Below are 22,642 nucleotides of genomic sequence, written 5' to 3' on the forward strand. Positions count from 1 at the left end.
GCAGAAACGGGGTAAGAGAGATTTCAATAATGTGGTTGCCTGCCTTTTTTGTGCAAATTGCTGTGACTYAGCAGTAATATTGAAATGAAACCAGCAGCTGAAGATTTTATCACATCATGCACAACTCACCAATGCACTCTACTCCCCAAACATCAGAAGAAAAGGCTTCAAAAGGAGATTAACTCAATCATGAAGGCAAAGTCTCCTGGATACTGTCAAACATGAGGGCCTAGATGCAACAAAGGACCCCAGAACTTCCTAGATACTTGACTTCTAGAAGCTGAAGGCATACTTTGCATATGCATATATTTATTTTTACTCATATATACCTATGTGTGTGTTAAGAATTCTTTTTTTTTTTTTACACAATGCTATGGTATATTCAGACTACTTCCACCCACCCCTGGTCCTTGCTAAGGTTAGACATGCTGAACTGACCTGTTTTACTGGAGCACAGAGCTGGAAAATGGTCTGCCCAGCCTCAATTCTGTGGGAGCTTTAGATGATTGCAGACACCTACTCCACCTCTCCACCCTTTGACCCACCTGAACCATCAGGGAGCAGCCTATTTCAATAACTCCACTTTTATTAATTTCTACTCTCTGCAAGCTCTTTAGGGATGCTGTGCTGCTGTGAGAAGCACCCAGCCCTGCCCACTGCTCACCAGTCAAAGTCAGCCTCAGTGCACACGCACGGCTCCGAGGTCATGGCCCCAGCGTATTTCCCCTGCATGCATTTCTTCTCTGACTTGCGCTTCTTGTAGATCCTTTTGGCTCCCATGATGCAGGCTTCTCCCTGGAAACAAAGCCAGAAAGATGATTTCTTTGACGCCCACCWGGCTGTTTGTGCCACCCGGCTTTCCCCAGCCTGCGCAGCGGGAGGTGTTACTCCAGGGAAGAGGGTGGGAAGCAAATGCCATCTCAGTACACTGGAGTTAATTAAAGCTGCTGAATCTTTAACTAAAACCAACTTTTCCAATACTCACTAAGAAATTACCTGAAGTTACTTACATACCTTATTCGATTCTGAATTTGTTCCAAAGCCAATAAACATTTGATACRGGCCCATTTCGCAGCAACTAAAAAGTTTGATTCTTCTGCAATCTGAGGCACAGAGCAGGTTTATTTCTTTGGTCTGACCTCTCTGGAATAATTCTATTCAGTAGAAACTCATAATGTGCATTTATGTAAACACCTTCAATGGACGAGTTCAGGTTTTATGGGGTTTGACTCATTATCTAGATGCTAAAACTTCCTACCTTCAACACCCTGCTTAATATTTCTATCTGGGGAACAAGGCTCAGCATTGCAATCTCAGTGGAAAGGAATTCAAAAGGCAAGAGCACACAGCAGCCTTCCTAAAAATAGTTTTGCAAGATCCAAAGCCAACATCCTCAAAGAAATACTGCAAAATCCTTGGTATTTTTGCTTATGCAAGCACAAGAAAGCAAAGAACAAAATACAGTGGAGTCTCACTTATTACCTTTTATGCTGCTAAAATCGTTGTGGAAAATTTTTTCGTGGCTTTGATTTGATGATTTGATGGCATGAAACAGAAGGGCCTGAACAGCAACTGGTGTAAAATGCTGCGCTTCCTTGAATTTCAAGGAAGCTGTACTGATTTTCAGCATCTAAAGATCTAAGTAATAACTGGTATTTTTAGTGTAGAGTTGTGCCTTGTGCGAGCAGCTAGTCTGAGTCAAGCTACTTTCATTTCATATTCATTATTAAATTCTTGCCCAGCAAGATATACACAGAAAGACAACCTTTGATGATATAAATGTGTGCTTTGCTCCAGACTTCAGTGGAGCCTGCAGTGTTTATGTAACCACAGAATTTGGGCCGTATTTTGTTCTAACCTGATAAAGCACRGGCTGTTGTGCCAAACTTGGCAGAGCTGGGGAGGTGCAGGCACTGTGCAGGGCATATCGCCTTGCTGGGCAGGTATTCCATGGTTCAGGGAGGGATGGAGCAGCAGCATCCAGGATGCACAGGACAGGGCATGGGGCCAATGAATTGAGAATAAAGTGCCCAACTCCCACGGCAGAGACAGAACAAAGAAACCAAGTGAGCAAGAAATGAGGCTATAGGGGCCAGAAACCGGAGAAACAAATGTGAAACAACTGGAATGGTATTAAGATGCTGGCTCTGAGGACACAGAGTGATGGAGGAGAGAAAGGAGGGGGCAATTGGATGGCAGGTATAAGAGTGAAGGAGTTAAGGCCTCAGTGGCAGCTCTCCTGCTGCTGTTGWATTGTTCAAGTCTGTGTAAGTCCCAGCCAAATGCCTGTGTGGAGGATGACACCCAAAGGACAGCTGTTCATCCTTAAGGGACCACAGAGCCTCARTGTGAGGCCAGCATATGGATGTGACAGAACAGACCCACCCAGAAAGGGACAATCTGACACTCCAAACTGCCAGGAAAAACATTGGATCACRCTGRTCTTGTACTGCAGGATCATTAGCTRCWTCAGGTYAGATGCCAGYCTCCTCAATTCTYACCTGGCTGTGGAGCTGCCAAGGCCTGTAGTCCTCTTCGGCACATCTCCGGTCAAAAATGGACTTGTAGTCGACTTTCACCAGCTGCCACTCGGAGCGGTGGCTGAAGTGTCCAAACACACTGCAGAATGCAGCGGGAAGAACACAAGTGAAAGGAAGTCTGCTAGTTACAGAGCTACAGTCACCACAATTTCCAACAGAGATCAATTGCTTTAGGAGTGACAGTCCTACTCATTTTCACTGGACTGACAAAGTGAAAGTGAAACTTAGCCTGCTCAGTATCTGTAACCCTATAAAAACCTGCAAAATTGCATGTAGCTTTTATTCTGTTCACTAAGACCTCYCACTTATGACAACATCCAAAATGACTCAACACAAAGAGTCAAGAGAAGACCTGATGTGGGGCTAGAGACAGTAATACCTTCAAGAGTTTTATCTCAATTGTAAGCTTTGGGAATTCCTTCCATGCAAATTAAAATCAGAATCTGAAGGAACATTCTTCATACATCTTTATTAGCTAAGGTTAGTTTTCAAGCCACATATTCTGCTTATTACAGGTCAGTCAGAAATTGAATTTACCTTCTGTTTTTACARTCTGATCTCAGATAAAATATCACAGTTTCTGGCACAGTGAGTCCAGATTTATGCATCGTGCAAAACTCAGCATACCACATTGAAACTAAACATAATTTTTCATGAGTCAGCCTCCAGGCAACGTTTTGTCATTCATTTTTACAAAAGAATGTCTTCACTTATCTGTGTCTCATTAAAAAAAAAAAAAAAAAAAAAAAAAAGAATGTAGCAGCAAAAACACAGTTATAAAAATACCTCTCCATTTTTCTTTCAAATATTATTCTGTCAAGAGTAACTCTGTTTTATATCACATTCAATTTGAGGAGTCAGGTTTCATGCTGATAAGCAAGTCATAATGTGTTTGCATCTTGCAAGGAGCCACGCTGCTAATCCCTCAACTGTACCACGAATAAACTGATGATTTAGCAACAGAAGACTGCAAGCTCTTTGTTTCAGACTGTACTCGGTTTGGTCCCCAACCAGAAATGCCACTGTTACGAAAAGCAGTGTGTGGTTCCCCCCAACAGCAGCATCACGGAACGTTCACTTACGTCATGATGAGGGTTTCCTCTCCAGGCTCCCCTAAAACKCCATCTACAAACAGCGGGAGGGATGTGAAACTGTACTTGCTCCAAGATCTCCCCTCATCAAAACTTAACCTAGAGGAGAAAGCAGAATTAGTGTCTTCTTTCCTTACTCTCCTGCTTTACTAAAGGAGACTCTCTGGTCACTAAAGCTGCTATGGAGAAGTGGAAAATAGCTTCTCTTCCTAGATTCTGATTTTTTAGTCCTTTAAATAACTACTTTTTGGGAGGAAGCATCATAAATCAAAGCATTGATCAWGCTTGTCTGGCTTTATACCACTAACCCATGGCCAATATTTAAGAGTCAGAAACTAGAAGTTATGTTAAAGATTGATGCTCTAAGGGCAAAATGTAGCCTAAGGATAAGACTTTCTAACAAATAAAAAAGTGATTTTGAACATCTTGTTTTTGAGTCCCCAATATAAAGTATTTTAAGGAGGTTAGTTTTCTGGAGCWCAACAGTTTCTTCAGGCCTGCAGTCCTCCCTGTGAAGAGTGTAAGTGGAAGCTTGGAGCCACTCACCCTTTCCTAAGACTTGGGTCTGGGTGTTTCAGACTGTGATATGACACTGCCTGTGGTGGAAGTAAATAATGCAAAACAGCACAAAGCTTTGCCCTCCCTCCTCACTCAAGAGTGCCGAGGACACTTCTGCATTTTTCAGTTACATAACCCTGCATCTATTCAACAAAGTTCTGGTTCATAAGTGCTGCCTGCCACATAGAAGTCAAGTTCATCAATAATTTTTAAAACAAAGGCTACTCTGGTAACTTAATGAGAGGCAGAGACATAGACCATATATATATATATATATATATTATAAACAATCAAACTCAAGAAGACAAGATGTGGTAAACCAGGGGTGTCGTGGAATTACATTGATGACATCTCAGATATGGCCAAGCCAAAATTATGTAAACTGCAATTTTCAGGATTTCTTAGCTTGATCTGACATAAGTACTAAAGATACTGGCAAATGTTTTTAGATTATAGCTGCAGAAGACTGGATGCATATTAACTGCCTACTTCCTACTTCCTGGCATCTGAAAAGAGGGACAGCAGATATTTAGCACAAATGGAATCATTACCAGAGGTGTCTGATAGGCAGAGATGTGTGTTTCATGGCAACGAGTACTCCACCTTGATCCAGGTACAGAACACTGTGCTCTTCCTCAAAGATCTGGAAAAAAAAATGTTTATTTAAACTCACTGTCCTTAATATCAAGAAAATATCACAGTTCTTTAAGTAGGATCACGACAAAGGACAGTTACACGCTAAGAAAATTAYAGAGTAGAGGAAATTATAGACACAGTTTTTATATATATTTTTTTAATTGTTTAGGTTTCTTTCCCTCCTGTTTTTCCAGGACCATGGAAAATACATTTTTCCTCTCCTTGACAGAAAGTTGGAAATAAGTTTGGGGTTTTTTTGCAAGGATCAACAATTTCTGTCCTTTTGATGACAAATTTTTGTTTTAAGAAGAATTTCATGTATTTGCACGTCTGGCCCTATCTCAAATAATTGATTTAGACAGAAAAATCAGGCTGCTCAAACATTACAAAATAATTAGATTCTTGGATTATCAAATATTRGAAAAGATTTTCTCTCCCTGTGTCTTTTTTATATTAACTTTCTGCAAACATCTGCTCTCCAGTCTATATAGCAGCATTTGTTAGCCTGGGAAAGTTATTCTTTCTCTCCATGGCTTGATATCCCATTTGGAAAATAGGAATAACAGAATTTCCTAATCTGAGGATAAACATATTAGAGGGCATTTCTTATCAGGTGAGACTCCACTAAATATTAGGAACTARATATAACTTCATCATCCAGTCTCTTTCCACAATTAATGGAGAGGTAGGTAGCTTTGAAACAAGGTAAACTGAATTCTTTTTCTCCATCAGCTTAAGAGCAAGGCAAAAAAATCCACAATAAACTTTGGGCAATTCAGCTTAGGTGAAATTAGTTCCACTTGCAGTGAGAAAAAGCAGATACATGCAACTGCTGATTTTGGGGTAAGTTTAATCATGGACAAAGAGAAAACTGGTTTGGTTGGCACAAGGAATATACAAGAGCAAAAGGTAACACCTTCTCTCCCCTTATTATTCATAATTTATTCTCTTTGCTAAGGGGTTAAACTGAAATCAAACTCTGAGTAGAGTAATAAAAATAATTTTCTGGTATACAAAGTCTAACAACATATTCAGCCTTCCTCTTTGAACATCTCTGGACCTTTCAGAAGGGAAGAGAAGCTTACTCTTTCACAAAGATTTGCAAAAAGCTACCCTGAACCAAATGAAACAAAAATTAAGTGGCAGATTGAATCTACTTTTATGACATTTCCTATGATTTGTATTTAAACCAGGGATTCTGTGTCATTTACCTGCCTCCAAGTGTTCCCAGCATCAGAAGTAACAAACATGCTGATGTCATTGTCTGATAGTTCAGTGCCTATATTTCCTGTAGAATGAGCACTGGTTAGTGATGGAATCCTCTCAGAAACAGCAGAATTAGCAAATCAGCAGAGTAAATGTATTTATTTATTTTGCAATTACAGAATTTCTGRGTTTGGGGGAAAAATGAGAGGGAAGGRAAAGGGSAAGGGAGGGAGGAAGTGGCTCCAGYTTGAAGAAATTATGTAYAAAAGACCSAGTATTTACAACTCTRYACACCTCCATCTGCAAAGGAAATGCCCTAATTTGAATCTTATGCTCACAGGAGTAGAGGACAYGATCTCCTCAGTCCTGAAGGCTTTCCACAAAAAGCTGAAGGTCCATAAGGACTTTCATTTGACAGCATGCCTCCTTTCCCCACACTGGTGGTGTGACACCCCACAGCCACCCAACACCCTCCACAAACTCCACAGTTTGTCCAGGTTTTCACATCATACACAGGCAATTTTTAAATGTTTCATACCTGAAGCTACAATAATACTGGGGGCAGTGTCCCGGCTGGCGATGTTTCCTGAGGTATAGGGGTTGTCTGAGACCTTCAAGTGAAGATGAAGGGAGCAATAGGGCTATGGAGAAAGGGAAAATAAAAGTAAAAAAAAAAAAAAACAGATACAACAGTGTATTCTCCTATTTCTACATGTTTAGAAATGTGCAGTGTCTTTCTGTGTTTCTTCTTAATTACTGCATTCAGTAACCCTTAGAAAGGCACAGTCCCTTTGCTATAATTTTCTGACACAACCCATTCCCACTGGGAAACTGATGCACCAGGCTGAAACCCTGTCCCAAGGACAAGATCTTTGGGGCTGTACCTCAGAGAGGGGACCAGGCTTGCACAGGCAGCTGATGGTAAGGACTGCCTGGCTCTCCTGGCTCCCACTCTGTGAGAAGCAATCACAGATGCAGACACGAAATGAGTCCAAGCAGTGCTGCCCAAACAATCTCTGCTGCCCAAACAATCTCTGCAACAAGAAGCAGTATAACCCCACTGGTGTGGTGCTGAATCACCACTGATTAACCAAGAAAAACAACTTAATCCATACCATTCCTTAACGGGTTTTGACACATGACCGTTCTGAAATGCACTGCAATAAATACAAAGAAATACCAGGACTGGACAGTGTTCATTTCAAGTTTAAAGCAAAGCTCCATTGCCCGTCTGGATGTGACCTTTAAGATTTCAATACAAATACATCCATGGAAACCTCACCTACTTGCTATTGATTTTGTATGCTGGGTACTCAGGTAAGATACGAGTGGTACAGAATAAATCAGATGAGCAAGATGGCAATACAAGCAGATTTTCAAAGCTGCCACTACAATTCCCTCCAACTCTRTTAGTGTGATAATTTCTGAACATTTTCCTTCACTTGGGTTTTATTTCCAGCATTTTTTTATTTCAAACCACATAAAGAGCCCTTCATGAAACATGTTACGGGAAAAGAAGGTGGAAAATACTGTCAAGAAAACCTGMAGCAAACTGACCCAATCAAGGTGGACATCCCACAGGGACAGAACTGGAGCAAATGCCACGTTTCAGCTTGCCCAGCTCTGCACGAGAAAGAGGGGCTGTGCAGGGGGACCTTCAGGCTCAGAGGAGGCAGGTTTTCCTGTCTGATACCAGCTGCCTAAAGGATAGATCTGCAGCCCCAAGAGTCTGGCAGGCCTCCTCTGCAGGACACCCAGTCCCATAGGTCACTGAAGGAAGAGCAGTTATCCATCCCATCTCAGAGCAGGTGAATATGACYGAAATGAGAATTCCCCTGTGGAGAATTGGCAGTGTTCTTTTGGCAAAAGCAAACGAGGGTGGCGAAGAGACATGGGAGCTCTCACTTAGGTGAGACAGGAAAAGGGGTCAGGGGCTGTGCAGCAGGGAGCACAAGCTGCCAAGTGCAATGCAGGAGCAGCCTAACTCCGACTGACAGCCGTGCCAGGGCAGCCGCCGGAGCAGCCCGGGGTGCCGGCAGGGAGTGGAAAACAAATTGAGCTGACACCAACGCAGGAAGTGGAAAAGCACTGCAGGAGCATGAACTCTTTCCTTTTACATTTTGTTAGGTTGTGAGAAGACTAAATAGAAAACATATTTTTTAAAACTAACATACTCCAAGGCCGCTTCAGCATTTTGAAGACAGAAGCTAATGGCAACTCAGCCAATTCCCAACTCAGAAGAGAGCTCGTTAAGATTCAATCTCTGTGCTACCAGAGGTTTTCTTTCAAATTTATCTCATTTCACAGATATAGTACATAGAAATGGAATATATCTCTCAAAGTTTAAAAGYCAGGCCATCTGTCTAAGCAGACAGATGGTCTTTTTAGGGGCATGACTTCTTTCTGGTTGGAGTGCAGTAATGTTTAGAGCGTCTAGTGACAACTGGGTGTGGTGTAAAAACACCACTGTGTGATGACAAGCTTTCCACTGCCAGTCAAACACCTGAAGTTACTGCTCATGGCCACCCCACATTCTGASTGAGCTGGCATTCTCATCCTCATCCCTGATATACACCTTCTCCATCTCTGTCCTTACATATCTCATCAACAGATATTTTCCAGCTCTTTTGTGCTCCATCATACTGCTGGTCCTTTTGTGTTCCTCCTCTAGCTCCCATARCTTAACTCACATACAGACATCTCGCTGGTTTGCAGGTTTTTCATGAATTGCCTTTATCCTTTTGGTTGTTACCAACAGGCAACTAAAATCATTATTATAACCAGAATCACCAAGTTTGGCTTTCCCTGTCATTGCCGAGTTCCCAGCCGTGCCAGCTGCACAGCCACCAAGGGGAAGGAAATCATGACATTGAGCATTTAAAATGTGAAGATAAAGCACAGGTGACATAGCCCATTGCTCTCCTCACTGCCACAGTTTTACAATTATGCTGGAGTTCATTACTTGCTTCCTAATATTTTCAAGCCAGCACTTTTATTCTCCCTTCTCAGGGGGCTCACCAGTCCTTAGTAAAATTTCTCATAAACAGCCCCAAACCCACKTTTAGCTGCTCTGCAAAGCCCACCTGAACTGTTTCTAATGGCATCACACATACAAACCAGCTATTAGTGGCTGTCCCTGACCAGAAGTGGGAGAAASTATTGTAACAAAGGATGATGTTGGTCACCATTCACAAACCCAGGGGTAGTCACAGTGTTTGCTCACCTGCAGTAGCAAGGAGCAATGACAAGAGATAAACAATTCCAGAAGAAATATTCAAAACACCTCACCTAGATGCTCAAAATACTCTGTAGCAGATGGCACAAATGTCCCCCCTTTGTCCTGAAATCCTTATAAATCCATATGGAAAAGACAAACAAAATGTGGGAGGGAATAAACAGATGTCTGGGGAAGCGAGGCACAGAGAAAATAAATGACTTGCCCAAGGTCACATAGGAAATTGGAGATAGGCCCAAAAATTGAATCAAGATTCTCCTGAGATTCAGCCCTGTGTTTGAACCACAAGTCCATCCTTGAAAGATAATTGATTAACTCTCCCAGGCAGATGCTCATTTCTTGCCAGACAGAATTACTCCTCAGTTAACCACTTCACAACACATGGTAAGTATCAAACTAAACCAGCATCTTTGGGATAAAATACCTTGGTAGCTACTTCATGATTAAATGTATTCATCTTGGAAAACAAGTGGTATAAACAAGGAAAACAAAACCCTGGGATTAGATGGAATTTCACTGCTCTCCTCCTTCCTCATTATTTAGAGCTGTCTCACAAAAAATGCAAAGAAATTCTGAGTCCCTTTGAAAAACAACCTCAAGTACTTAGCACCTTGAAATCACAGAGCAATTCCTACACCCCTGCCCAAGTCACAGAGCACTTAAGAAATGTAAACATCATGACAAGCCTGCATCGATCTTGCACAGGTGGAAATAATTCTCAGAGMAAGTACAYGACTGCATRGAGAGTAAAATAAAAACAAACTGATGCTTAAATARTTGTTGGTGAATAGTGGAGCTCCAAGGCTGTAAGTGCAGCCCACAGAGAACCCCYAGCTTCTCTGGGTCAGCTCTCATTGAGTCCCTGCAAGTGACCACAATTCTGCTCCTCCTCTTGACCCTTTGTCTGGCTTGTTCAAGTTCACCACCCTGGAGGGAATTCCAGCTTGTTCAGACATATCTGGTCTAATTTGAAATGAAGTTTATTGTGTCCTCTGGTGCCCATGGGTATAGTAGCAGATACAGCATGGATGGGAAGGCTCAAGGGAGCCATAACTCCCTCTCTCTGAAAGAACTGTCTGTTTTTGTTTCACATGCAGAAATATGACCACTTCYATTATATAACGGGCAACTACAGTGGCAGCATAGCTGTGTACATGAAATACCCAATTCCTGAAAAAAACTGTTCCAYAAGGGCCACACAGAGCAGTATCCCTGGCTCTGTCGTAGCCAGAAAAGCAAGTTAGACTTTGMATGATCAGTGCCCTTTCTTGATCAGGCCAAGAAAGACCTCTCAGAACTCTAACTTCAAGTTTATGGAAAAGAATAAAGTGTGCTTTTATGATTTTCCGTGCCAATGTGCTTTTTTTTTTGTTCTTCTGCCTTTCCAGTCCCCTAAAATATTATATTGTCATATCATATAATAAAAATCTTGAGCTTCTGATAAAATTGGTTGTAATTTGAGCAGGTCAAGATGTCATCTTTTTACCAAATATGTTCATTTGAGTTAAAACTAGATTATACAATCTATTTAAAACACAAAGGCTTCTTTATACAGTCCCTTCCAAAAAACTGAATTATTTTATGCCTGCAAAGTTTTCCGAATGTCATTGCTTTTGGTTTTCACCTCGCATAAACATCTAATTAAAAATTCACTTAGTTACAGTTTTGAAAAACTTGAAAGAAGAAAACAAACCCAAACAAATTTGGTCATGCTCTGAAATAACTCATTCTGTCTGACCTCCAGTCCTTCCTATTTATTTTTTCCAAACTGGACAGAAAATGAAGGGCTTGCATTTTGGCTCAATCCAAAAATCAATTATTTGAACAGCTTCAAATATGTATTCTTTGCTCTTGCAATAGTGCATGACATTCAGTTAAGAGATTAGTGTAGCATTCAGCTACAAAATATAATGCTGATTCAGATTCTAATGCCTCAAAATGAGAACCTTTTTAAGATGGAAAACAACATGCAAGTACAGGACAGAAGAAGGAAGAGCAGTCTAAACAGTGTCCCTGACTCTGCCTGGAACCATATTAGAATTAGTGTAATATGAAATCTATTGAGAATCCCAAAAACAGGGGTTCTGAGTATTATCTCACTACTGCATATAGATTGTATCAGCTGAAAAATATGTCAAGATCAATTTAAGCTTTCTAATTTGATAGAGATCTCCAATTCTATTCACATTGCTTATATTTAACTTTCCCTCTTGGAAACTGTTTGCATATAACGATGATTAAAGACTCAGYTCTATGTGGATCTATATCAGTGAGTACAGAGATAGATACCATTTACACCAACACAAAGCTGTACATATATTWGGATAAATGTGTCGATTCTCACTTCTGAGCTCAAAGAGAAAATGATAAATGTTAATAAATATTAATGCCAACAGAGCAGCCTGAGAGAAATCAGAGCTCTCTTTTCCTTTGAGCCTGTTTCCAGTTACCAGGTCCCTCAGAGCTCTGAGCTACAGCTCTCGCCTCCCATCTAGTGTCCAGAGAACCAACTGCCAGACACAGCACCAGGCTTCTCCTGCTCTTCCAGGGGACACAGCCCTCGTGCAGGAGGCAGCTGATCCACGATGCTTGCTTTTSTTCCAGAAATTAAATTAAATTAGGCTAAATTACGATGCCAGCTCTTGCAATACCCCCTGGCAGCCCAAGCCTGAAGCACTGCACTGCACAAGATGCACTGTATGGAGAGGAGAGCTGGCCCCTCTTTATTGTGTTACCTGATAGAAAAAGATTGTTCTGGGTATTACCACCCCCCAAACTCCCCTCCCCAGGTACTTACTAGGAGACAGTGAATGGGATTTCCTCTCAGATCTGTGTGCGGAGCCTGCAACAAACTCCAGTCTCTCCCTTTATTGTAGGTGATGAAAGTTTTCACTTGGTTGTCAATCTTCTTGTTAGCCAAGAACATTCCCTTTATCCCTGCTACCTAGGAAAAATTGACATGGCTGAAAAATAGATCAAGTCCACTCAGGTTGTGTGCATGTCCCTTTTTCTCTGTCAAACCCACCAGTGCTCTGGTGGCTCTGTCAGTGTGGTCGGTGACAGGGCCAGAATTGCCAGTGTACATCAAAGGAAGGCAAGCCRGGGTGCTGGGGAAAAGACAAAACCATCACAGGTGCAAAGGTGACAAATGKGAAAGAAAGCCTGTATTTCAGAATCATCATGGGAACATGGTAAGATGTCAACAGCATTATCTGTAAAGTGACAGCCTCTTGACACAAATCAGAARGCTGTGTAAGCATCCTTCCCCTGAAAGGTGAAACATGTACAGGCAATTATTTTTCTCTCGCACAGCAGTAGCAGGAAACAGCAGCAATTTTGGCCTTGCAAAGAAACCAGCAACACACACATACAAATTTGCAGTTCACTGTTTCTGTTCTCATCCAGCCCTTTTCAGACATTTCGTCTAAGGRTCTCAGTGTGTATCACAATTACCAGGATAACCTGGGGCACAGAGGTATTTTTATTACAGTTTTGTATTCTGAGGAAACCAAAGCACTGGGGACTCAAGCAAGGTCACACAGAATGCTAGTTATAGAGATATAACTAGATACAGAGATCTAGCAATGAGAGCCTCATCCTTTTCCTTTTTCCTGGTGTTTTACCCAACAGTTTTAATCCACAGACCCGCAGGAGGATTTCGCAAAGACGTGACGCTAACAGATTTGCATTGGAAACAAGCCTAAAAGTATCTTAGTGAGGAGAAAAAAAAAAGTCAACCTCAATCCACAACTCACACTGCAGAATGTTCCCATCTTCTCAGCACACTGAAAATCAATAGCCCAATAGCTGAAGCAGCCTGCGAATGAATTTGTTAGGCTGTCATTCTGCAATCTGAGTGCCGCAATAAAAAGGGAAGTGAAATCAGGAAAAGGAGGGAGAAATTGAGAAACTTTTTGGTTTCCAGCAAGTCTGTTCAGTCATCCACCCCACCTCTGCTTATGATGCAGAATTAGCAGACAGAATAATTCATCAAGATTTCTTATTCATAGATATTATTACTTAAACCACATGATGTGGCAAACAGTTAAACAGCAGATTCAGAGCTTTTTCCAGCTCAACCCATTTAATTATGTGGCTGGATTTGGATGCTACAGCTACCAGGGAACAGGACCTTATTGCACTTTTAATCATGTGCTGTGAGACTACCTGTGTACAGTGCTTTGGTACAGTCCAGTGAGGTACTCAGTCATTCAAACAGAGTATCCTGAATTTCATTTGAAGCTGCATAAATACTTTGACATGGCTTGCTATAAAGGGCAATAGTCTTTAAATTAGTTAACTAATTCACTGTTGATATAAGCAGAAAAAAGATAACCTTTTYAATTTCTCAGCTGGATTGTTTGATCCCACCCAACTGAGTATTCAGGATTCCTTTGTCAGAGTAGAAAGGCACCCTGAAAAGACAAGGGTACTCCTGTCTCCCAGTCATATTGCATGAATAGGCAGGGATGGAAAAAAAAAACATAGCTCTGCCTTTACTACCAGAGGCTAGAGCCTATAGTTCCAGTTGTACTTTGCTTTGTTGCTGTCCCAAAATAGTTCTATTGTATAGTCCCTGTGAAACYCTGGCCATAAATGATTAAAGAGCATTTTATATATCAGGCAATAAAAGTGCCCGAAATCCTGCGAGTTTTTTCTTTTTATGATTCTAGTCAGGGGGTGCAACTCAGAATCCTTTCCTGAGAAAGCAAAGTTACACTGTCAGTCTTGGACAGCTCTATCTCAAAAAGAGACTGCACACACTCTACATGCTTGTGTGCTCTCAGAAGGAAGGGACAGAGCCACTGCACATGCACAGCCCTGAGACACACACAGAGCTGTTCAGCTCTGCTGTTCACACAGTCAGAACAGAGAAAGAGCCAGGCCTAGACATGACCAACAGTGGTCAGGGAGGACAGACTCCATCAGCTCCCACACAGGAACTGTAGAGCCCTCACCACCTTGAGTGCACTGTGTGCAGATGTAAATGCTGCTCTRCAGCTTCAGAAGATCCACACAAGAYACCTGAACACATAACCCAAAGGACATTTTTCACTCCCCATCACCAYCTTCGTATATCAGACACATTTCTCAGCCAACACACACACTGCTAAAAAAAAAAATGAGTCCCAGAGTGATGGGCATATATACCACAGCTACAGACACACCTCCTCACAGCCTGTTATCACTTCAGTCATGGATTATCACAGGCAGGAATTGCTGTGGACCAGTCCAGCAGAGCCACACCACACTACTGKGGAGACACAGGAACTAGAAAGGGCACTCAGACTCAGTGGTCAGTGATTTATCTCTTTCCTTACACTAGAAGGTGGTCTCTAAGACAGCATTTGTGAAGAGAGCTCAATGAAACACTGGGAAAAAAAAWTTATTTTCTTTTTGCACCCAGGGCAATTGCCTGCTGAGCAGCATTGAGCAGATTTATCCTTGATTTAGAATCAATTTAGGAATTACACACACAAACATGCTCACTGCAAYGCAACTAGAACTTACTTCTGACACCTGAGAAACATGCACACAGGCACCTGCACATTAAACAGGCCTTTCTCTGGCATCTCCTGAAATAATGATGTTTTTTGAAATATACTGCTCCCACCACAGAAGGACTCATTTTGCAATCTCTCCACTCAGTTCTAATTTATCTGTGGATTTTTTTTCCTTCTCCTGCCTTCCTCTCCATTTCCCCCTAGATCATTTACAAAATCCAACTCAGAGAACCACACTGACTGGCTTTCTGTTCCCTTCCAGCAAGAACATCAAACTGAAAGGAAGGTTTGTGCCAGGTTCCACGTCAGCCAATATTCCTTCTATCTAGATAATCAGCAGATAYGACGCTGTAAGTCTGATTCCATCAATTTCAATCCAGGTTGCTGTGTGGTGTCAGCTGAATAAAACAAAACAAAATTTTCCTCACCCCCTGGGATGTAGGACACCTTTACATAATGCAGCAAAGCCGCTTCCCCAGCTGACAGTAATAAGAGGCAACAGTTTTCCCATGGGCTGCCAGCACTGCRGAGAGATTAATGGTAAAAAACGTTCAAATGACTGAAATGGCAGTGCCCATCYTCCTCCAGCCCATCTGCACTGATGTCTAACTCTGGGGCTCTCTGGACAATTCAAGRTGGTTTCCAAGTAGAGGGCAGCTGAAGGAAAACCACAGAGCAGAGCTAATATTGAGACAGTGATGGGGAAACAGGGGAAGCATCTTCACCTTCAAGGGTACTCACATCTACTTCATCAACTCTACTCTAAATGGTCAGAAAATATCCTGGAGGACACCTGAAAACRGAAACTAACCCCCAGAATAGCAGCTGATGACTGAATTTCTCCTCAGCTAGGTGCTGTCTCCAGAGGGAAAACAGGCAGCAGAACAAGAGATGTACAAGGGCCCATTAAAAGTCCTATTCTTAGGATCAATTGTCATAGAAGACAATGCCTTTTTATAGGTGAGATTAATCAGGKCATAGTTGTGCAGAAAAAGGCTCAAGGGTACAGAGGGCATCAAAATGAGGTAGGAGAGTTTCCATGCTAATGGGATAGCCCAAGAGTGCCTATCTATAACCACTCAAATTCACAGAACAGCCCTGAGAAAGGTGACAAGGACAGCTGAAAACTGCAGTGTGTCCTTGACTTGTAAAACAARAGATCAGAGTGCCATTCTCCAAAAATTGGAGAATGATACTCTTCAGACTGTTGGGAGCTTTCAGAGCCATGGAGCCAACGTGGGTCCAGTGAGGATTCTGGCTGCAAAACAGAGCTCCTCTCATCAGCTGAATGAACCATTCCACTGCTTTTCCTCGTGCATCAAAGAGAACCTACTGGTGAATACAGGATAAAATTATGTGTTTAGTCATTTGTTGCCTTTGCTGTTCACATGCATATTAYGAGACTGATATGCAGTGAGGAGACATCACTGGCATCCCGTGAGCTCCTGAGATAGCAGTGAGATGTTTGGAGTTATGACATACCTCATAGAGGTCAATCATCACATTCCCCTCCAGCCCTTGACTACTCTTGACATTTTCCAAGGCCAGGGTGAAGTAGACCCCTCGGGTGTCGGAGATGTACAGATTGTACGTGTCGTTCTGGTTCCACTCCTGAACGGCTGCAAACACCTGATTCTCATCCGTGCTGATAACATGCATGTCCTGGGGAAAGAAAAGAGAGGCAGGTTACTGCAGGGAGCYCTGTGCTGCCATTTCCAAGGGCACCCAAGTAACTGAGGAGGAGAAAGGGATATATTTAGGCTGGAATTATTTTGGGACGTGTAGACAACACTGTTACATTGTACTATGGTATTGTACACAGCCCCTGTAAGCAGGTAATTCCATCCCAGAATATTTTACACCAGCTCTCTTCAGTCAATTTTCAAAGCAGTAATTAACTGATGAGGTGTTAATTGAACATTTACATTGGCACTACAGCATTATACAGCAGCGCTTTCGCCCCCCTTACCAACACCTTCATTTTAATGAACACTTTGTCTGAGGAAAAGGGAGGGTTGTTTATCTTTTTTTTTTTTTTTTTTCCTTCTGGCACCTGATGGATTCCACTCATGACTTGTGAATCACTCATGTGTTGAATCCCAGATATTAAAAATGTAGGGTTTAAAAAAAAAAAACAGAGTCATTGAAACATCTGCTTCTTGCCCGGTACTCAGAAGCCAAATATGCTCAGGATCCGATACCGGTAGGATCTAATGAGGGAACATCTGTTGTTATCTGCTGTTTCTAATGACAATGTGGGCTGGAGCCAAGGCCCTGGACCAGTGTACTAAACAGCACACCCCAAGAAATAAAACAGAAAAAACCCTAATCCTCACCAGATATAAAGAACAGAACTGTAGTTAGACTATTAAGGTTACAAGTGAGGTTCTGCTTTACTCTGTTTGTTCTGTGTGTTACTGCAAGCAGGAAGCAATGAAAAGATTGCATAAGTAAAGAAAAAACAGAAACTATTAAACCTGATCCCATCTTTCAATGCCTGGAGAAATTATTACCCATTTTATTTTACTTTCCATTACAATGGAAAAAGCCACCAAGAGAGAGATTGTTATAATGAAATTCCCAGGCTCTATCTGCCCAGCACAGGCACCCTGAGTTCTTTGGTGCCATAAAAATCTGTGGAGGTAGGAAAAGRAATGAAGATTTCTTAGCACCAGGTGATTCCCAGCAGACTCAGCTGTTCATTCTGTTTTGGGCAGATATCCCAAGTTATTCTGCATCCATGAATCTCAGCCAGGACTTTCTATATGCAAAACCAGGAACTTTATCAGAAAATATACTCTTTGGAAGCTGATGCTACTTCTCCCTTCTGCTAATAATAGTCTTTGAAAATTCACTGTCTGGTGGCATTTTAGGGAGGATTAATATTTCCAGATGAAGTCTTGTAATGTAAAAATAAAAAGATAATATAATGAAGAAGCYTGATCTATAAATTTGAAAGTGGGTTCACTGTGGAGTTAAGATTCAGAACAGTTGCTTGTTCTTCCAGGTCCAGATCTGAATACAGAGTGGRTGAATAYGAACTTGATTTACTTTGGAGAAAATCGTAYCCCAAAAGATGGGCTCGTTTTGTGAAGGAACAGATTGGCTTAATTCCCGAGGCAATAAGAAAGGTAATATAAGTCCCACTGCCTTCTACTAATTTTGGCTGTGAACAGACATCCTCTCTCAGCTCCAGCTGTGCCAGCAGGAGTTACAGCCACAGCTGTGTGTCTGTGGCTCCTTATTTCAGACTGTCACCCTGTCTGCTGGTAGATCTACATCAGCAGGTGTTCCCAGTGTGCTCCAGGCAACACTGGCTAGCACAGCTCTAATTTCAAGAGTTAATTTCTGCATGTCTGCACACRTGGGCAGGCCTGGCCATTTAAACAGAAATCAGAAGTATAACTTGTTTTGTGTGTACTTTTTCATTCCCTTACCACTTCAATCAATAGTTTTGTAAAACTGGGGGAGAGGGGTAAAAAGATACTTTGATCAACACCAGAGAACACTAAAGGCAATTTCACAAATGCTGAAGAAGCAAACAAGTTAATTTATTCACTAGGTGCTTCCTGCATTTCATCAGATCATGCTGTAAGATGGAAGCCTAAGGAAGATTCCAGTGAATTTAAGCCTAGGGAAGCAGACATTGAGACCGAATTGGCATAACATATGTAGTGTAAAAAGCCAAAATAGATAGCATTCCAACTGCGTGGTTTTGGGGATAAATTAACTTTTCCTCTTAAAATGGTCTTGTCCAGCAGATGCAGCAATGTTGCACAACTTTGATCTTCCATCAGGATGTGCATCCTAAGGTTGAAAGGAGGTGACAAATTTAAAAGAGGCACCACATATATCCACCCCATCACTATTCAATACAATAGTGGTTAAGACAGGTCATTTTAAAAGAGAAATTGCTTCACTTGTTTCAGTATTCTCAAATGTCTACCCAGTGCACTGGTGTACACTGCAGTAAATGCAATATATATGTACATTTAAGGTGATCATGAGTGACACTATAAAGTGCCAGAGCCCACTCTGTGGTGCTGTGGTACAGAATAGGCAGTATCAACCCACAGATTGACATCACTGCAACAATTAACAGGTCTCAATAAAGACTATTTACAGRGTTAACAGAACCTTCATGCACATACACAGGCATCTGCTTGAATGGAACAGAGTTTCAAGTGTATTTAGGCTTTTAATCAAACTAGCTATGAGGTTGTTAATGTCAATAAGAGCAATATTTTAGTTTGATTTGCTGCAGCCCATCCTGCCTGARCAGCAGCATCACCTGCCACAGCTGCCCTGCCATCACACACCTCCTGTTCAGGAGAACTGACACACAGACAAAAAACTTGATATTTCCATCTTTAGTGCCAGAGATCACTTCGTACTGTTTACCATATTTGGCCCCTCTTTCTTAGCTGAAGGAGATAAAAGAGAATTTGGGCATAAAAGAAGCTGTATGTTCCAATTCCTTGAATAATATAACTCTCTGTGCATTTTTCATGAAAGTGACTACCTTGCTTTGATTGCAGTCTCCTAGACAGCCACAGTTCCACTGCAGCTCCTTCCAAGCCAAATGCAGACCTTCAGTCCTTGAAGATTTTCTGAGATTGTGACAGAACATCTTTCTTTGGGTCAAATAATATGAATATATTGCTCCAATTCCTACTGCCTGGAACACATTATAATTTAATTGTAGTGCATTTTCCCGAGATCTCTTTGAGAAGGTGGGCAGAAAAATAAGTGTTTACTAAAGGAAACAGTAARCTTAAAGCAAACAGTGTCTCTACAGATGGTCTGAATCAGCTGTAAATGACAATTTTTATTTGGCTTTTACAAAACCACTCTAAAAGGCAACTCCRTTGCTAAGGGCTCCTTCAAATGACACCTGTTTAAATTTTGCTCTGAATTCACAGAGTAATTTCTTCTAGCTTGGACAGGAAGTTTCAAATCAACCTATCTTAAGGTGTGACCTAAAATTTTGAGGCACACCACAGGTCTCCTGTATCAGAGCTGAGATCTCATGGCTCCTGCATGYTGGGATTCCAGGTGCTGTGAGCAGGAGCAAAGGCTCCAACAGCAGAGTAGGGAAGGTAAAGCACCCAAGGGCTGGGCCTGAGCTGCAGCCTCTTTGTATCAAGGTCACCCAGTCAATCCTATATAAACAGTATAAACTACAAACAGGTCAACGGGGTCGAGGAATCAAAAGACAGCCAGTTGTGGTATTAGCCAAATTATCCCTTTGAACATTTCCACCTAYAAAATCTGGTGCACCTTGAGCTTCTAGGAATAGGCTGATGCTGCACTTTCTGTTTTTCCTTTTGAAACCCCTTTTGACAATCCCTGGGAATGCATTTCTCTTCTGATGTTAGATCTCATATAGAATCCTTCTGACCATTTGTAGCCTCTCAGCTTAAACTTCATTTAAGACAGACTATATCAAGAACTAAAAAGCAAAAAAAAAAAAACCTCCTCTGTCTTTGTTAAGAAGCCATTAGGACCCCAGCTGCAAATGGGTGGTTTCTTAAAAATGGACTTAACATTTTATATAGGTCTTTCAAAAAATTCAGCTTCAGAAGGCAGAAATATCCCTTCAAGCTCCAATGCTAATTCACCATTGTTAATTAGGCAAGATACAGAGCAGGCACACAAAGACATCTTTTTGCTTGGTTCCCATTAAAATCTACTAATGAGGCAAAGCACAAAAAGCAACTCTTACAAGAGAGCAAGAGGAGAGGGGAAATTTAAGGAAAAAAAAAAAAGAAAAGAAAAAGAGAATCCCCTCCAAAACTTAATTAACTAACCATACAGAAAATGGTAATTGACATGTGCTGTGGTATCTGTCTACATTTTGTGCTCATGACCTTGACTAGCCAAAGTGCTGACTTTTGGTTTTAGTCCTTCCTTGCAAATGTTCTGTGAAAGAAGAATGCTGTTTGCACTCACTGCATGTCATCTTGCAGTTACTTGTGCTGGATTCAAGATCTTTTGTGCAATCAAAATATCTGCAGGCTCATATGGGCATTCCAGCAGCAGCAACCTACCTTGGGCAAGGAGTACTTTGGCAGCTTCATCTGCGCAAACGGGCTCCTCCTATATGAAACRTAATAATGTGGTCTTCCTCCTGATGTCAGCTATGAGAGAAGCAGGAAAGTTATCATCAGGCTTTTCTTAGTATTTTTTCTATTATCAGAAAGAATATCAGACAACAGCTGTTCAGAGAAATAGCACAGTGTGGTGGCAATGGCTTAAAACTGCAGCGCTGCTACAGCTGAGGAATAAACATTGATCCAACTGRCAGTGGCTGAAAAAGAAAACAAGAGGAATCCCATTTTCAGCAAAGAGAGAAAAAGGAAAGAATTTCATATGTAAACTTGTGAAAAGTGAAGTCCTGACTTCAGSTGGGCCATTATGTCCCCTGCTGATACCCCAGCTCTCCTGTGCCTTCCCAGAAAACTCTCTGTTCTTYGCTACCTGCAGAGCTGCCCTGCAGGCTGTTGGTTAGATCAGCAGATTGGCCAACATGAGACCTGATTTCTATTTCTGCTTCCAGCTTTGGTTCCTGTGTGGCCCTGGACAAGCCATCACAGATATCTGCTAAACATTCACAGATATGGAGGGCAGGAGATGCCCAGTCGATTTGGCCTTTTTGTGAATCTGGTCATACATTTAAGTGCATAAATACTGATGGCAGACCTTGAAAATGCTGGGTTAGAGCAATGTGAGGTATCATTTTCTATCGCCTATTAAATGAGGGAAAAAGACAGAAAAAAGCTGTCAATTTTATCTGGCTTCCAGTGCTGCTGAAGTATAATCAATGTTTGTAAAGTACTTTGAAATCCTTGGATGAAAGATATTGAAGAACAAATATTCCAAGGGATTCTCCGTGCAGAACTTTGCTTTAATTGCTTGATACCCGAGCTTATAAAGACTTTTCTTTAGTGGTAAGTGTTTTAAAATGCACTGCAGTAGTTTAAAATGCAAGCTACAAAGAGGCCAGGTTCATACCAGATTAAGTAAAATAAGCACTATTTCTCATTCTAAAGCTCTTCAAGTTTTTTTTGTTGTTGTTTTTTTTTTTTTTTTTTTTTTTTTTTTTTTTTTAAATGGGAACTGGGCAAAAGTTAGGGGAAGGAAGGCCAGAAATATTTTCTATGAAACAGTGTGAGTTTGTAAACAAAACACAGTTTAGTAGGAAAATAAACTCCCATTCCTTTATCCTAGTGCTTTTAAGGCTACTAATCCTCATTCCAAATGGCTCAGTTGCAGAAAAAACAGATGGAGATGAGGGAAGGAAGGGAAGGCTAGAAGGAGGGTGTTCTTCTGTTCTTCCAAGCAAACACAGCCTGGCACTTGAAGAACAGAAGGACTAACACAAGGTCCAGAATCAGCAAGGATGGCTGAGAAATACTCCAGCTCCTGTGTCACTGGAGCCACAAACACAGAGTCCCTCTGGAATCGGAGAGTATGGCTAACCAGTGACTCAATGCCCCAGCTTTCCCTGCCACATCAACATTTCCTTTTGGCCTCAAGACACAATAGGCACAAAAGCTGCTCTGGAGCGTATGTCCCAGATTTATTTGTGSATTATTTAGACTGGTGTTTAAGACTGAGTTCATTAACTGAAGCCAATTAGCAATCAACTAACTCAATGTAAAATAGCAATCCTCCCTCTATCCCTCTGCTCACAAGCATGCTAAAATGTGAATTGTCTGGAAGCCCAGTCTAGTGCTAATGATCTCCAGTTCACCTCCACGTTCCCTACAAGTCTGTTGTTATTTTTCTCCTCTTCAGCTGACATTAAATGGACACTGGCAGCAGCCTAATGGAACCTACAGTGGTTCAGATCTATTCACCAGCTCTCAC

General features: G+C 41.6%; 1 protein-coding gene across 1 annotated transcript in view; it reads right to left on the reverse strand.

Moving 5' to 3' along the window:
* SORCS1 (sortilin related VPS10 domain containing receptor 1) overlaps nt 1–22,642 on the reverse strand; it is a gene marked incomplete at its 5' end in the record, with an annotated part of 249,958 nt that overhangs the window by 41,653 nt on the left and 185,663 nt on the right. The window contains 9 exons of the mRNA XM_057375558.1: nt 665–795; nt 2,502–2,619; nt 3,623–3,730; nt 4,741–4,832; nt 6,037–6,113; nt 6,570–6,672; nt 12,064–12,210; nt 16,253–16,432; nt 20,821–20,910. Of these exons, the coding sequence (XP_057231541.1) occupies nt 665–795; nt 2,502–2,619; nt 3,623–3,730; nt 4,741–4,832; nt 6,037–6,113; nt 6,570–6,672; nt 12,064–12,210; nt 16,253–16,432; nt 20,821–20,910 (1,046 nt within the window). The remainder of the gene's footprint in view (nt 1–664; nt 796–2,501; nt 2,620–3,622; nt 3,731–4,740; nt 4,833–6,036; nt 6,114–6,569; nt 6,673–12,063; nt 12,211–16,252; nt 16,433–20,820; nt 20,911–22,642) is intronic.

Source organism: Malurus melanocephalus, unplaced genomic scaffold, assembly GCF_030028575.1.
Source record: "Malurus melanocephalus ecotype Western Australia unplaced genomic scaffold, MMel_1.1 scaffold_252, whole genome shotgun sequence".
Classification (NCBI taxonomy): Eukaryota; Metazoa; Chordata; class Aves; order Passeriformes; family Maluridae; genus Malurus; species Malurus melanocephalus.